The sequence below is a fragment of the Echinops telfairi genome, unplaced genomic scaffold (assembly GCF_000313985.2).
Source record: "Echinops telfairi isolate 266 unplaced genomic scaffold, ASM31398v2 ScPeMD7_9;HRSCAF=40, whole genome shotgun sequence".
Lineage (NCBI taxonomy): Eukaryota > Metazoa > Chordata > Mammalia > Afrosoricida > Tenrecidae > Echinops > Echinops telfairi.
The window spans coordinates 57,359,835-57,376,962 of NW_022103906.1; the positions used below are offsets into that span (position 1 = coordinate 57,359,835).

Here is a 17,128-nt window from a genome sequence, read left to right on the forward strand (position 1 = left end):
CTTGTCCCTGGGTTTGTTAACACCACTTCCTTTCCCCCCACCTCCCCCTCTCCCATGTCCCCCCGGAACAGTCCTCCAGATTGTTCATCCAGCCTATCTTATTTAAACGCTTCCATAACTTTTAAAAATACTTAAGCCACTGAATTGTATAGTATTCAATGGTATACTATGTGAATTATCTGTCAATAATTATCTGTCAATAGAAAAAGAGGAGAAAATGTGGAGTGAAATCCAAAATTAAAAAAGAAGCCAGGTTTACTGGTGAGACTGACTGATGGAATCCCCTTCATCACCTTTGAGGTGCAGAACTAAAGTCACCTCCATGCTGGAATAATCAAACTTTAAAGAGCAAAAGGGCAGCATCTACCCCAGAACACAGTGGAGAGGGTTAGGAAAGGAGGAATGGAGACAAGCAGCAGGGAGGAAGTGAGCTAAGCGACGATTCATTGAGGGGATTGCACTGGATGCGCTGAAACAAAACATGCTTGCTCCTCTGTCCACCTCCACCTGCTTCACAATAAAACACGGTTCCTAAAACCAAAAAATTAGCGTCACTGTTATTATGAATCAGTGCACTAATAGACAATAAAACCATTTTCTAATCATTTTAAGTTTAAACAGTAAGGTTTTTAAAACTTAAATTACTTTAAAGTTAATGGTTTGGGTCTTTTTTAGCAATTTAAAAAGTTAGATTTGAGCTTTATTCTGTAGTCTCACTTCCTGATCTGTGTGTCTGTTATGATTCAGTTCAGAACTTACTACGCGCCAGGCACCAAGTGAAGCAAATGAGTGTAATACTGAGCCAGATGTTCCATGCCACGGCCCCCCCCACCCCCACCCAAGCCAGCTACCTGGGTAGATTCACATATGCAGAAAGAGCTGCTCCTGCGAGACAGGAGGGACTGCCAGCACAGAGGCACAAACGCTGGGCAGCGGAAGGACAGCCAAGCAAAGTCATTCCAATGTCTGCACAGAGGAAGAATTGATGTGGTGGCTCCGGGAGACAAGGGCCAGGGGCACGACTTTGGGGGCATCAGCGTGGGAACAGGAGAGGAACAGACTAACGAGAAGTCATAAACGCAAGAAGAGTTCTAGACACTGCTTTGCCTCCCAGTTCAGAACACAATAAAGGAGGCCATTCCTTTCCATCTTTCTTTCCTTCTGTCCAAACTCATTAAACCAATCTTGGAGAAGAATGCAAGGAACAGCAGTGACATTTAGGAGTCGACAGCGGAGATGTTCAATTCCGGAGATGTTCCTGTGCAGTTTTCTAGCACAAAGATCGGACTTAAACATGAATCAAGAGCCTGGCGGCTAACACGTAAAATCTCGAATGTCCAAAGTCTCTCTTGATTCATTCTTTTATTCACAGCAGGTTTGCTAGCGTCATCTAACTCCCAAAATGTTCCCTGGCTCTCCATCCTGACTTCTCAGTGTGATCTCACTGATGGCCTTGTTCCCTTCTACCGCTTGTTGCCTTATCTTCCAATAGACCCTACAGAACCCTCCACCGGTGAAACAGCACCCTGACTGTTCCTAAACACACCCTTCTAAGCCGGGAGCCTCCAGCCTGAGCTCCAGAACTCCACCATGCATCCTCTCTGCTTCCCCATTCCCAGCGGTGGCTACATTGCCTTTCTGTCTAGGGGCTCCTATAGAACTTCCCATCCACATTTCAACTTCTCATGGATCTTTTTATTTGCATCTTATAGCTTCCAAATGCTCATAGGGGTAGGACAAGGAGTTGTCTCAAAATACGATTGTGATAATCACTGGAAATAGATGCATTTGCCTGTCCCCCTCCTCATTAGTAGCATGCTTTCAACAAATACCTGTTACTTCAAATAGCTACTTCAAGACATTCAGTTAAATATATTATAAAATTGTCACAACCTTTAGATGACTCACTTCCTGGTGGGAGAAGAAGTCCCGAGGAAGTCTCTCCAAAAATGAGGCTAATGAAAAGCTGGACTTTTTCCCCTGCGCGTCAATGACCTTGAGGTAGTCAGGAGAAGGGCTCAAGAAGGCATAGAGTGCTTCACTCTGACAGAGTCTTTCATCTGAAAGCAGATTCTGTAAAGAAAGAGGACTAGTTACTCCTAAGCAGGAACAGACTCAGGCTACCAGGAGCTACTGCAGGGGAAAGTGACCAGGGTAGAACTGCCTGTGCTGGGCAGGTACTTTCAGAATGCTAAACCTAAACCCATTTCCTTTCCCCAGAAGTAAGGCAAGCCAGACCAGTTCTCAGAGATTTTAGTAGGAGACCTCCCCTCCAGGCTCACTGCTGGTATGCTCACCATTCTGCTGGTGGGGATATTGTATCTGGTTTGCACAATTCCTTCTCGCCCCAATTCATGCAACAAAAAGTCTTACTTCCCGGGAGGCACCACCTTCCAGTCACCTCCATCTTCACTCTTTTGCATTGGAATAGCTACACTTTTCGCACATTACCCATGAAGCCACTAGTAAGCCACCCTTTTGTTGCTGTGGCCAGACTGAACAATAACTGAAAAAAGAACTCTGAGTTATTTATCACTTGGTGGCACTGCCTGCAGAAGAGTTTAATGTCACCATGCTGCCACCTTCCAAAAATTGCTTGTTTACCTAATTATATAACTGGCCCTTAAGCTGTAAATTTCCTAACATGCTATGTGCACTTATCTAACCTTAGCAGTGGAGGCAGGAGAACGTAAGTTCTTTTAAGTGTAAGCAAGTGTTGGAATGACAGTGAGTTAACAATGGGGCCACAGAAGGTTTTGGTGCCTAGGACTATAAGATAAAGAGCTCAGGAACCCCGGAACGAAGAAACCAGTGGGAACTCTCTGCTGCTGATGACATACACTGGGGTGATCACAGAGGTTCAGTTCTAGGCCCATGAGTTTACACTCTGTTCATTCATAGAGTGACACCTGACCCATGTTCCCTAGAACCAGAAGCCTTGAGAGGGTCCAGCATTGCTAGTCTGGGGACCAGTAACAGTACTACAGTGGTTGCCAGCTTCCTGTACCCTGCAGAAGTAGTTTGATCACAGCAGGTCTGTGTCAGGGTAGTAAAGGACATTAAGGGGGAAACTGTCCCTTGTAGTGAGTGCTTGATTCATTCTTCAAAATTTTAAATGTTCTGTTAAAGAGGTATGTGCAGGTAGATTAGGAGTGAGGTGCTTGCCCTTCACCTGCTTCTTCAGCAAATCCACACTCTAACATTATTTTATAAAAGAGCAGAAAATGATATTAATTATAATTCTCAGGCTTAATACAAGCAATCAAAATACAGAAATAATTCAAGTGATAAATCCTTGGCCTAAATGATATTCTACTATGGAGGAAAATAAAGTTAAATTTGTAAGAAATGTTAGCAATAGATCATGAAACATAATGTCTAAAACAGTGAGAGAGGAGCTTACAGTAAGATGAAAGACAAGGCGGAGCCGCTGCACACAGACCCGGCACCAGAGCAACGAGAGACCTGATGCAACAGACACACAGGATGATCCTGCAACCCTGCGCAGCATAAGAAATAGACCGCGACTGAGAGAAGAAGCCCAGACTGGGAGAAGAAGCTGAGCAAAAGCGGCCTGAGAGGAAACAAATGGGCGAGCTGGCCGGAGGGAGTGCCGTCTTAATCAAAGACATCTCTATCGCTGGGAAATCCCAAGGTTGGTTTCACCAACCAAAGATAAAGGCCATAGTCAGGTCTTTGCCCCACACCTACTCACGTCACAAACAGGACCTTAAATTCATTCGAATGATTTAATCAGGTACTATATGCTAAAAGCAAGTCCTGGTGGTGTAGTGGGTTATACAATGGGCTGTTAACCACAAGGTCAGCAGTTTGATTCCACTAGCCCTTCTACAGAAGAAAGATGAGGCTTCCTTTGCCCATAAGATTTATGGCCTCGTAAGCACCCAGGGGCAGTTCTACTCTGCACTACGGGATTCCCGTGGGTCAGAGTTGGCATGAAGGCAGTGAGTTTGGTCTTTGGAAATAGTCTAAATAGTAATATATTGTCTTAAACAAGATGATATTTCCACCTTAAATCCTTTCTCTTAAGGACTTTTAAGCATTAAGGATTTTCTACCCCAGTTATGCCATAATAAAGCTCAAATTTTTTTCTATGGTCCAATTATCTTTTTCTAAGGGAAATTCTTTTATACATTCCTAGGCATACACATGTGTTGAAGACAGAGCAAACGTAGACTAGAGACACTGATCGCCTTTTTTTAAAAAACAAACCGACTTAAATGTATCCATTGAATTTTTTTCTTTTTAAAATAATTTTATTGAGAGCTCATATAACTCTTATCATAATCCATACATGCATGCTTTGTGTTAAACATATTCGTACATAAGTTGCCATCATCATTCTCAAAACATTTTCTTTCTACTTGAGCCCTTGGTATCAGCTCAATTTTTCCCCTCCCTCCCCATCCCTCTCCCTCCTAAACCTTTGATAATTTATAAATTATTATTATTTTGTCATGTCTTGCACTGTTTGTTGTCTCCCTTCATCCACTTTGCTGTTTTCCGTCCCCCAGGGAGGGGGTTATATGTAGATCCTTGTGATCAGTTCCCCCTTTCTACCTCACCCTCCCTCCACCCTCCTGGTATCGCCACTCTCACCACTGGTCCTGAAGGGTTGGTTCATCTGTCCTGGATTCCCTGTGTTTCCAGTTCCTATCTGTACCAGTGTACATCCTCTGGTCTAGCCACATTTGTAGCTAGAATTGGGATCATGATAGTGGGAGGGGAGGGTGAGGGAAACATTTAGGAACTAGAGGAAAGTTGTATGTGCACCCTGACTTCCCTGCGACCCTTCTGTAAGGGGTTGTCCAGTTGCCTACAGATGGGCTTTGGGTCCCCAACCCACACTCCCCCTCATTGATGATGATATGATTTTTTTGTTCTGATGATGCCTGATACCTCATTCTTTCAACACCTTGTGATCGCACAGGTTGGTGTGCTTCTTCCACGTAGACTTTGTTGCTTCTGAGCTAGATGGCTGCTTGTTTACCTTCAAGCCTTTAAGACCCAGATGCTATAGCACCACATTTGCTTATGCACCCATTTGTCTTCAGCGATCGTGTCGGGAAGGTAAGCATCAGTCTCCATGAATTATGACCTATATGTTTGACTCAATGATTATATCTTAATGTCATCTATTAGTATTTTGTCAACATCCATTATTAAGTCTCAGGACCTGTAGCCATAGAAGTAGAAGTATTGCATAAGCAATACATGTTTGACAAGACTAAGCTGTGTGCCTCTGCGGTGAGGGGTCAGGGTAGTGGCTACCTTTGGTGGGGGTGGCAGGGATACAGAGGAAGCTGGAGGGCACTAGGAATAATCCGTTCCTTGGACGAGGTGCTGGGTGTTCTGTTCGTGAAAATGGAGAAAGCTGCATGCTCACGACATGCACACTTTTCCCACAGCCGAAACTCTCCCCTGACTTACCTGTAAAAACTTATTTAATTGGTTCTTTGACTTCTCCATAAACTTTTGATCAACAGATTTGAAAGGCAGCTTGCTAATAGAAGGCAACTGGACTTTTTTTAAAGAAGGGAAACACTGTGGGAGGAAAAAAAATCAAATGTTAGCCTTTTGGTATTGTATTTTAATCTTCAAAAAAATCATGGTAATTGCTGTTAAATGCCTCCCAGCCCTTTGTGACTTGCAGTAACCCCATGTACGATAGAATGAAGCAGAACTGATCCATACGCCATCCTCACAATACTAAGTGTGACTGAGCCCACTCTTGAAGCCACTGTGTCAAGCAATAATTAACTAACTCAGAGGCATCACATATCTCACTTTGAGATTTGAGGCCATGAACTATTTCTGTATTAAAGAGCCTCAAAGACTCTGGAGGAATAGCACCTTTAGTGGAAAAAAGGCTGCAACTCATCCCCGACCAATATACACCTGAAAACTGGGAAAATCAAGGAACTCGGCTGATATAAGAGGCCTGCACACCACACCACAGCCACACAGTGTGCTGGACACGGAAACCTGTGACAGGAAGACAATGGTTCTCTTGCCATGTGCTTTGCTTATGACGTCTTTAAACAGTTACCACAGCTGGTAAAGTGAAAAATGGAAGAATCACTTGAATCGTAGCTATACTGCTGCTTTTCAACTGTAAACCGGATAATATAAATGAATAATAATAATGAGCTACATTATTAGATAGTAACAGTTGACCACCCTTTGTGAATGAAGTCCACTCTGCCAGTCCTACACAGTGCCAGCAGGCTTGTTTCCCCTTACAAGGCTTACTTACACTCGGAACTACTTGTTCCTATTTGACATTGAGAAGATCGCAGCTCAGATTAAAAGCCGGGCCGGTTCCCACAAGGCCTGCAGGTCAGCTCCTCTGACACCATGAGGGCAGTGCACTTGGTGCCAGCCCCCAGACCCATGTGTAACTGCTGGCCTTCAATAAGGCACGGGGGCCAATGGAAATTCCGAGTGAAAGTGACTGGTACTAAAAAGTAAACAAGCAGAGGGTCTGCCTCCCACAGCCTTCATTCCGATGGTCTTCATCAGCGTGGGACTGGGTCCTAGCAGGCCCCTGCTGACCTGGACACAGCAGAGGGCAGCAAGTACTAGGTAAGCATGGCATCATGTGCATATACGTGGAAAGGGACGAAGACAAGCTGGCCTTTCCTATCTAGGCCACGAGTCCACTGGCATTCACCGGAAGGCTGGGAGTCAGAGTCTAAATTCAAAGTAAATTTTACAGAAGTGAAATGGGCAGTGAGAGTGGGGAGAGAGCATTTAAATCACCAGGGGCCCAAAAGGGGCTTCCTGTCACAATTGTCAGAAGTAAGGGTCTTTCCAAAGATAAAAACACACACAAACTGGCACTAGCAAGGGCCAGAGACAAGCCTCGTTATGCCCACAGATGAGTAAAGACAGCAGTGAGATGGCTATACAGACAAGGCGTTCTGTGAGGTCTGTTTCTTCTATTACTTCAGGGTAAGTGCATTCATTTTCTAAATATATTTTACTTTCCAAGTATATTTTATTCCAAGTATTCCTCTATATTATCCTTTCCTTCTTTCCTTCTGTTTTCAATCAGCAAGTTTAGACAGAAGCTAAATTCGGGTTCACAACGGTTTGTCATACAGTAAGGAGCACATGATCACGGAGTGTCAAATTTACTCACCAATTTGGGGAACATTTGACCCAGATATACACTAAACATTTTTTCCGAACACGCTGTTGTGGGGACCAGCATCCAGAGATATTGTAGTAATACAGTCAGTTTTGGTCACCATCCTTTTAAAAGGAGTTAGTTATACTCTTTGGAAATTGGTGATTAAAAGGACTTTTAAAAATGGTCCTTAAGAATAAAGTTAAAGGAAATGCACATATATCATTTGCAAAAGAAGGGTCTAAGAAGTGACTGCATGGTTTTATCATTATTAGTTCATTCTGAGCAAGAGGAAATGTGAGGCTTAAATTGAAGAAGTGGATGGAGAGCACTTTAATTGAGAGGGTTACATAATCTGGTGTCAATTTGAGACTAAGATAGAAGGGGTGGAGTTCAGCCTGTCAATCAGGTTGCAGCTTGATGACCTCATTTGGAGGCACTATGGAGATAAATAGCTTACTGGAGGCCAGATATACACTCTCTCTCTCTGCTACACTTTCCTGTTGACAAGCCATCTGGAGCCAAGCTGATAGAGCCCGAGCACTGGAGCTGGAGGAGCGACCCCTGCCAGCAGTGGGATGCTTCCACTGCCACTGGATCCACAAGACAGTCCACCCACTGGCCTGTGATCTTCCTGCATTCTGTGTCATTGCATGTGTTGTGTGAGTCTGAAGAGGAATTTATAGATTGGTATTGGACATATGGGCTAATATTGGACTTTTGGACTTGATCTGGACTGGGCTGGGGTGTTTCCTTAATATACAATGACTCTTTGATATAAAGTACTCTATTACACACATATGAATCTCCCTGGATTTGTTTCTCTGGTCAACCCAGACTAACACAGAGGGGGAGGGCAATCACCCTCCAAGAGGAGAGTAGAGCAGATGCTGCCACTGAACGTGGGGTGGGGGTGGGGATAATGAGTGGCAAGCACAGCAACTGGATTCTAATTCTGGTTTGGCCACTATGGTCCCACGACACGTCAATTACACTCAAGGACAAGTCAAGTCAGACCACTTTCCTTCATATATCAAGTTTTTTTTAAAAAGAATTGTTCTAGATTAGTGGTTTCTAAACATTAGAAACAAAAAAGTACAATAGAAAGAAAACACATTTTACATCACAACCCATAATGTGCATGCAGATTTACATACCCATATATAGTGTACATGCATAGAAAACTGTAGTCCAATGAAGCAATGTCTATTACTACACAATGACAACTATCATGAATCCTACAATCGCCACAATAATGTTGCTATGTGCCACACACAAATGTTTTCTGCATATTGACTCTGTTAATTCTTACAACCTCATGCATTCACTTGCTACTATTAATGTTTATATTTTATTGATGAGAAAGCTGAGGCACAAAGTGATTGACAAGTCCAAAGTCATACGGCATCAAACGACCTCTGGAGTCTGCTTTTGGTTTCTTGACTCCCTTATGACATGGGATGCGCTCCAATATATTCTATCCTTTGTACTGTTGTAACCTATAGTGCCTCTAACCCATTTCACTACCCACATGAAGCACCTGGTAGCTTCAAAACCACTGGTCCTCCATGAACCATAGGTCCCTTCCGGTGCTGAGATTCTATGGCAACTTACAAGGGAGATCTGACAGTGATCTGTCCAGAGGAACCAGACCAGATTAGATGGTCGATGAGTAACATGTCAGGCTGAAAATGTCACTTTGCCACATCAACCAAAGAAAGAGAAAAGACTTATCAGTTTCCTTATCTGTTAAATTGAAATCTTGAATCTCTTTTTGGTCATTAATTCTACAATTCCATGTTCATAAAGATTCATACCTCACTAAGCTTCCGGTGTAAATTCTGAAACTCACTGAGCCTTCTGGGGACTGTCCAGTTCTTCGTTTCAACTCCTCCAACTTCTTGCAAGCTTACCATGACAAAGTAACAGGGCATTTGCTCCCCATTCTCTTCTGTCACCTTGAAAACAAGAGCAGCAACAAACAGGGCGAGTGCGTGTGGTTGGCAGAACTATAAATGATGTCCCCAAGAGTCCTCCCCGACCCTGTGATGTAAGTGTCCTGCAGTCCCTGAGGTTGGGACTCCAGCATGACGTTGCGTGCTACAGCACAGCTGCTCATAAAATGAGGAGGCTCTCTGGGTGGGTCAGGCCTCCTTATATGAGCCCTTTCAAAAGGAAGGAGGGAGTCAGAGCGATGCAAAGCATTAGAAGGGGTTGGCATGCTGACGCTGGCTTCAAGATGGGAGGGACACACGGAAGGAGCGGAGAGGACTTCTAGGGTTGAGTGTCACCCATTCAATAGCCAGTAAGAAAGCAGGGACCTCAGGCCTATGTCTGAAAGGAACTGAATTTTGTCAACAACAGAATTTAAGAGCTTAGGAAAGGCTCTTCCCCGCCACCCCCAACACACCTCCTCCCCCTTCCCCCCAACACCCCGAGCCTCCAGACAAGAACTCAAACATCTGGCTGACATCTTGATCTCAGTCTTATGATACAACCCCATCATGCTGGACTTCTGAACCACAGCCCATGGACTAATAAACAGGTGTTGCTTTAAACTACAAATATATCTGTGGTAATCTGTTATGTAATGACAGAAAACTAGCAAAGGAGGCCTAAAATCTTAGTTGCATTTCCTGAAGGAAAAACAACTAAACAGCAGGCAAGTCGCTGTGAGTGATCCCAGAATCCCTCCCCTTCATTTCAGGACTCAGCAAACTATCCTGTCTAGTCTCATGGAACTGGTCACCTAGAGATATAATTAGGAGGTAGAAGAAATTAACACACGCATGTGTGCGTGCACACAATCCAATACAATCATAATTCATGATAGGTCACTATTATTCTCAGCATCAATGAAGAGAGAATAAACAAAAAGAGAGGACACGGGAACTGTGTTTGAACTGGCATCACAAATGGGTTCAGTGAGCATCATTGAGAGATTTGCTGTGGCCCCTGACGTGCCCAGTGGGGGCAGACTAATATACCTACAAGGATGGCTAAGTGACTTTTCCAGGATCATATGTCTTGTAAGCACCTCTGTTCGTATCGAAACTCAGGAGGAGGGTCTGATGAATGTCAGTGTGCCCTGTACCACACATTCCTGTAGGGGTGGTTTTGTGAGCCCTGGCAGTGAAGTGATTCTGTCTCCGTCTCCTTTACCTCCCAGTGACCAAGGAATGACTGAGCAAGCTCTTGGGCAGCAGCAGAGGATCAGAGCAAAGTGCCTTGGTAATGGCTTTTTCTTTCTTTTTTAACATTTGTCTTTGAAATATGATCCTGACAGTCAGAGGCAGCTCTAGGCAAAAAGGAGGAAGTGGTAGTTTAATTTATTTCCCTCCCAGAAGCCTCTTTTACTATCTTTGATACTGTCTTGAACTCACTTCTTCCTAGACTTCAAGCCGAAAGACAACTCTAGCTACAATTATGGGCTTCCCAATGGCACGTCATGGCCGACCACAGACCTTGCCTGACTCCCTGGTCCAGCCGCTCCTTAAAAAGGGCATATTGTGATGCATCTTGTTTTAATGAGAGCACTAGTGAGTACCAAGGGCATGCTAAGAGTACTTGGCTCAACTCTCAGGTAGTGTTTGTGCTTTTAAAGAAGCTCATGGGGAATGCGCTGCTTCGTCTTGCTGCTTAATCCAGAGGGGAATTTAAGGCTGTGAACATTAAGTCCAGGACGTGTCTCAAGAGTCATTGGGTGGAGGGTGGCAGGAAAGGCAGGGTTACACAAAGATAATTTGGATAAATCCACCCTTGCAAAATCTCAGGTGCAGAGCGATCACTTTCTGTATGATGTGGTGAGAGATTGGATCTACAGCAGGCAGCCTGGTCTAATTCCCAGTCACAGGGCAGCAGCCTACTAAGATGGTGGCAAGGAGCTGGATGGTGTGGTGTAAAGGAATGGATGTGAGTTCTCCGTGCTCAATCCTAGTAACCTGGGATGAAATGGTGTCTTACGCATGCACACTCTGACAGCAAATGCGGAAGAATGCAGCTGGTCCTACCTCACCACTGGTGATGGAGGCTTTCCACAGGCCAAGGTTCTCACACCACCAGTCAGTTCTCGCCATGTGCAGCTGAAGGTCCGTGCGCTCCTTCTCTATGAGCATGATTTCATCCTTCAGCTTGGAGACAATCTGCCACAGAGAAAGCGCACTGTGAGCTGTGAACCCAGGTAGAATGTCATGCTCAGCACTGCCTTTTCTCATGTGTGTGAGGAGTGAGCCCCACAGGGTTTGTGCCTCTGCGGTGGTAGGAGAGCAGCTCTGTCCCCAAAGTCTCCTGAACCTGGAGTCTGCCAGGCTCTGTGCTCTCACAGAAAGCTTATCGATGCCATCCCCTAGCAATCTAGTATGGATAGGTGCCATGACTAGGTCTCATTTTCAGGAGACTCTGTTCTTGTTGCCCAATCAGCATGTCCACTCCCGGAGGGCAGGTCCCACACTCTATCTCACTGTACTCTTCAGTGACCAACACACTGTGCATTTCACTGTAGTTGATGTTTCTGGAGAGCTGAAGCCCTTGTTGATAAAGATCCAGGATTGCAGCCTGCAGTGTGGATTACATGCCTTGTAAAGGAGACCCAAATCCTCCCAACTGGACCGCTGGGTTCCCTAAACGGAGAGGAGGTTGTCGTGGTCAGGGACTTTGTCTTACTTGGATACACAATCGGTGCTCATGGAAGCAAAGGTCAGGAGCTCAAAAGATGTACTGCATGAGGTAAATCTGCTGCACAAGCCCTCTTTAGAGTATTGAAAGCAAGGATGCTCCTTTGAGGACTAAGGTGTGCCTAACCTAAGCCATGTTATTTTCCACTGCCTCACACGCATGTGAAAAGTGGACACTGAGTAAAGAAGACCTAAACAAGAATCTATTTGAATTACATTTGAATTGTGGTGCTGGAGAAGAGTGTTCAAAGTACCATGGTCAGCTAAAAGGGCAAACCGATCTGTCCTGGGAACAATATGGCCAGAGTGCTCCTTAGAGGCAGAGGCAGAGGCATACTTGGACCTTCTGTCAAGAGAGACCAGTCCCTGGAGATACCTGCTTGGTAGAGGGGTAGTGAAAAAGAGGAAGGCCCCCAAGGAGATGGGCTGACACAGTGGCTGCAGCAATGGGCTCAAGCATAGGAACAATTATGAAGATGGTACAGGATCTGGCAGTATTCCGTTCTGTTGCGCATGAGGTTGCTATGGGTCAGAGCCGACTTGACGGTACCTAACAACAACAACAACAACCTGTTTCTGAGATTCTGCCTGGATCACAATTTTATTTCCGCTATTGGTCGAAAATTGTACAATGTGCTCTAGAGTCTAAATATCTTTGTAGAGAGTGTTTAAAAAACAAATGACACACCCCAAACGTAGAAAGTACATTTCCGAAAATCAAACTCAAAGCTAGTTTTACATCCCTGCTGTTGTGGAGACCTGAGAAAGGGGGTGGAGGGTAAGCAAACCCTTGGCTTTACAGAGGGACAATGCCTGCTCACCATGGACTTGGGCAGGCCAAAAAGTACTCCTCCGCGGTTCCAGCGCAAACATGCACAGGCTTAGTACAAACACAATGTTTTAAACCTGGTTGGCTGCAGACGAGTTCTCTCAGTGATACATTTGCTTTAGTCTTGTTAAGTGTGCCTTCATAAGGATACACACACACACACACACACACACACACACAGAGTGTCATAGAAGTAAACAATTTTTAGGTCAGAGCTTATATCAAATTTTTAACAAAATACAAGTGGACATCTTTCCAAATCTTTTTAACAAATCTTTCCAAATCTTTGTAATAAGTTATGAGAATGGTGTCTCACAGGAATCAATTTTCAGATGGCTAAATTATTATAAGGAACATCAGAAAAGCCACAAAGATAAGTCAAAAGAGGTTGACTGTCAACTGCGACAAATGGAGAAATTGTGTGTGAAGTCCACAGGTGGTGGAAGAAGACCATACAATTAGAGGCAATAACCAAAGAATTACCCCTGGTGTGACAGTGACTGAAGTTGAGACCTCCCATGGTTTGGCATGCTCCAAACAGACATCTCGGCCTCAACAAGCTTTTGGCTCAGTGAATGCCAAAGGTGTTCTGTGAAGGTCAGCAAACTCATCTTCCTATTAGCTGATCTTTCCACTACTCTTTCCAAGTTAGTGAAGACCATTTTATGGCATAGTAATCAGGGGTGAGAGTCTTTGATTTACCAATAGGAATCCAAGTTTGGCTTCCAGGGGATCTGCTAGAAAAGTTAATTCAATACGAAGAGGCCAGCTCACAAGGCTATGAAGACTGTATTGAAGGATTCAAAAGGGTTCTTCTTGAGGGACAAAGGATGATCACACGGGCTAATAAAGAAGAACTTTTGAGAAAATGGAAAACTGCATTGGTGAGAAAAGGCCAGCAAAGGGGCACCAAAAGTTTGGGGGTTTTCTTCATCACGAGAGTGTACCCGCCTGCTGATTCTTCAAGGGTTAACATGGGCTGTCCTGGGAGAATTTCTTTGGGAATCTACCCTATCCATCCTCTTGCTTGGAGCTTGCCCCTTCTGGATTTATTTAGTTCTCCAAACTCAAAGTACATTTAAAATGAACACAATTTGAATCCTTTGAGAATGTCAAAACTTCTACTTTGATATGGTATAAATTGAAGAGCATTTTTTTTTAGATTATTTTAAAAGATTTTTATTGATAAAATTCACATCACACAATTAATTGTTTAACTATTTTAAATAGAGTCGTACACTCATCAGTCCAGTCAATTTTGGAACATTTTCTTCATTCTTGTATCCATTATTATTAACTCCCCATAACAACAAAACACAGAAGAACTTTACACCATATGACAAAAACTAGCACAATGTGAAAACTGGCTCAAAGGAAAAGCAAATGGTAAAATGTTGAGTTTTCCCCTTTATCTGCAGTCATCCATGTCCCAGTGCACGCTGGTGGCAAGACTACTCGCAGCTTTGAGAAGGGACACAGGGAGTGCAACGGTCAGAAACAGAAACAACGCCCAAGAATGGAGAGACAGGAATGGAGGGTATGCCCAGAAACAACAAACTGACATTTTGATACTTATGTTTGTGGTTATTCAAGTCCTTAGCCCGCTTTATAACTGGGTTATTTGTCTTTCTGCTGTGAAGTTACTGAAATTATTACTCTTATCAGATAGATGTTTTCTAAATATATTCTCCCAATTAGTAGCTTGTATTTTCACTGTTTTTGGCAGTCTTTTGAGGACTAAAGTTTTTTGTTTTTTTAATCATTTAGGGGTTATTTTAATTTTAAAATGATTTAATCATTTTAATCATTAATGGGGGCTCATACAACTCATCACAATCCATACATACATCAATTGTATAAAGCACATTTGTACATTCATTACCCTCATCATTCTCAAAACACTTGCTCTCCACTTAAGCCCCTGACATCAGCTCCTCATTTTTCTTTTTTTCCCTCTCCCTCCCTGCACCCTTCTCCCTCATTAACCCTTGATAATTTATAAATTATTATTTTGTCATATCTTACACTGTCCGACATCTCCCTTCACCCACTTTTCTGTTGTCTGGCCCCCAGGGAGGGGGTTATATGTAGATCCTTGCAATCAGTTCCCCCTTTCCACCCCACCTTCTCTCCACTCTCCCGATATCGCCACTCTCACCACTGGTCCTGAGGGGTTCATCTGTCCTGGATTCCTTGTGTTTCCAGTTTCTATCTGTACCAGTGTACATCCTCTGGTCTAGCCAGATTTGTAAGGTAGAATTGGGATCATGATAGTGGGTGGAGAGGAAGCATTTAGGAACTAGAGGAAAGTTGTATGTTTCATCATTGTTACACTGCACCCTGACTGGCTAGTCTCTTCCCCATGACCCTTCCATATGGGGATGTCCAGTTGCCTACAGATGGGCTTTGGGTCTCCACTCCGCACTCCCCTTCATTCACAGTAATATGATATTTTGTTCTTTGATGCCTGATACCTAATCCCTTCAGCACCTCGTGATCACACAGGCTGGTGTGCTTCTGCCATGTGGGCTTTGTTGCTTCTGAGCTAGATGGCCGCTTGTTTACCTTCAAACCTTTAAGACCCCAGACGTTATATCTTTTGATAGCCGGGCACCATCAGGTTTCTTCACCACATTTGCTTATGCACCCGCTTGTCTTCAATGATTGTGTCGGGAAGGTGAGCATCATGGAATGCCAGTTTAATAGAACAAAGTATTCTTGCGTTGAGGGAGTACTTGAGTGGAGGTCCAATGGAGGACTCAAGTTTTTCATTTTTATGAGATCTCACTAATTTGTCTTTTACGGTTTGTGCTTTTGTTATTATATCAGATAACCAATTGGTAAAAACTAGGTCTTTCAGCCTTGCCCCTGCTTTATCCTTTAAAAAATTTTGTGGTTTTAGTTTGTCTATTTAGGTCCTTGGCCTACCTTTGTTTTAATATATGATGTGAGAAATGGAAATTATTAAATTATTCTTGTTTTTACAATTTTCGCAGCATTCTATTGAAAAAGACCCTTCTATTCCCTTTGCATGGGTTTAGGACCCTGGTCAAAAACCAGTTGACAGCAGCTCTGGAGTTTACTTCTGGACTTTCGATTCCCTTCCTTAGTCCACGTCTTGATGGCCAAGGCTGTCCAGTATGTTTTAAAATGAGGACGTGAGTTCCCCTACTTTGTTCTTCTCCTTCAACACTGCTTTAAGTCTTCGCGGTCCCTGGCCATTCCACCCATACAAACTTTAAGGACTGATTTTTCCTATGTTTAGAAAGATCTGAAATGGTTTTATTTAGCATTGTTTTCCAGGTAGCCCGCTTGAAACCCTCAAACCACATTCATAAGGTGCTGGAGGGGAGCGTGTTGGCAGAACACCACCATCTATCACTCTGCTGAACTCCACAGAGCAAAAGCAGCTGCATCAGAGCCTGCGTGGAATACAGATAAATGAGATCCTGTTCACCTTTTTAAAATTTCAAATTCTGCTGGCTTTCAGCAACACCAACAAAAAAGTATTTTCTGCATGCTTCTGTGAGTCTCAAATTTTACTTGAGGCATTAAAAAAGGGAGAGGGAAGAAAGGCTGTCCTTTAGTATCTCACTGCATTCTAGACAGGACGTTGACAAAGAAAAAACTTTTCCCGCTTTCCCCAAAGAAATTTAAGGCAAGCCAGATACAAAGAATACAAAGTTATTCATAGTAAATGATTAAGAAAGAACCTCAAACCACAAAAGATGAAGAGCAATGTCTTTCTAATTCTGTACTAGAAGTAAAATACTAGCAATTACATCAATGGGATTTGCACATTTAAAATTATTTTTAAAGATGCTGTGAAATTTTCAACATGAACTGAGGACTATTTATCAAATTTAACAAAGGGAAACTTTGGAGACACAGCCTTGAAAACAAAAGAGTTACCTTCTTGTCAGGTTTTGGTGCATTTTGAATAGAATTTAGAGCTTGCCTTTTATATTCAAGCTTATCATTTAGCTCTCGAAGTTTGTTTATGGCAAAACTGGCTTGTTCGTTAATCCGTGCCGCACCTTCCTCTACAGCTTCCTCACCAGGCTCGGCTCCCTGGTTCTGGGGGGAAAGGTCACAAGAATCACTGTACTTTATAGAGAGAGAATAGTCAGTAATCATTATCTATGATAGTGATTCTAGATCATCACAGTACTTTTCCACAGCACCAGATTGTGGTAAGGTGAGACTATTACAAGCCTAGAAGCCCGTTCTCAGCCACAAATGTTCCACCTACACACTATTTGGCCTCACTTCTTAGGAGCCAAACTAGGTGTGGGTGTGTCTAAGACAGGGAGACCACTGACTCACTACTGTCAGGTCGTCTCAAGGAGCAAAGGGGCAAGACGAGTGGTCCAAGATAATTCAAGGCTTGTTTGTTTGTTTAATATACTTCTTTTTTTAAAAAAATCATTTTATTGGGGCTCATACAACTCTTATCACAATCCACACATACAT

General features: G+C 43.4%; 1 protein-coding gene across 3 annotated transcripts in view; it reads right to left on the reverse strand.

Annotated features, from left to right (window-relative positions):
- Window positions 1-17,128, reverse strand: part of SNX25 (sorting nexin 25) — a 115,674-nt gene that overhangs the window by 16,103 nt on the left and 82,443 nt on the right. For 2 of the 3 annotated variants that reach the window (XM_045286600.1, XM_045286601.1), the window contains 5 exons: window positions 16,568-16,732; window positions 11,164-11,295; window positions 8,971-9,111; window positions 5,452-5,565; window positions 1,894-2,073 (listed from right to left, as the gene is read on the reverse strand). In XM_045286600.1, the coding sequence (XP_045142535.1) occupies window positions 1,894-2,073; window positions 5,452-5,565; window positions 8,971-9,111; window positions 11,164-11,295; window positions 16,568-16,732 (732 nt within the window). The remainder of the gene's footprint in view (window positions 1-1,893; window positions 2,074-5,451; window positions 5,566-8,970; window positions 9,112-11,163; window positions 11,296-16,567; window positions 16,733-17,128) is intronic. The other variant, XM_004696146.2, reaches the window with a different exon arrangement.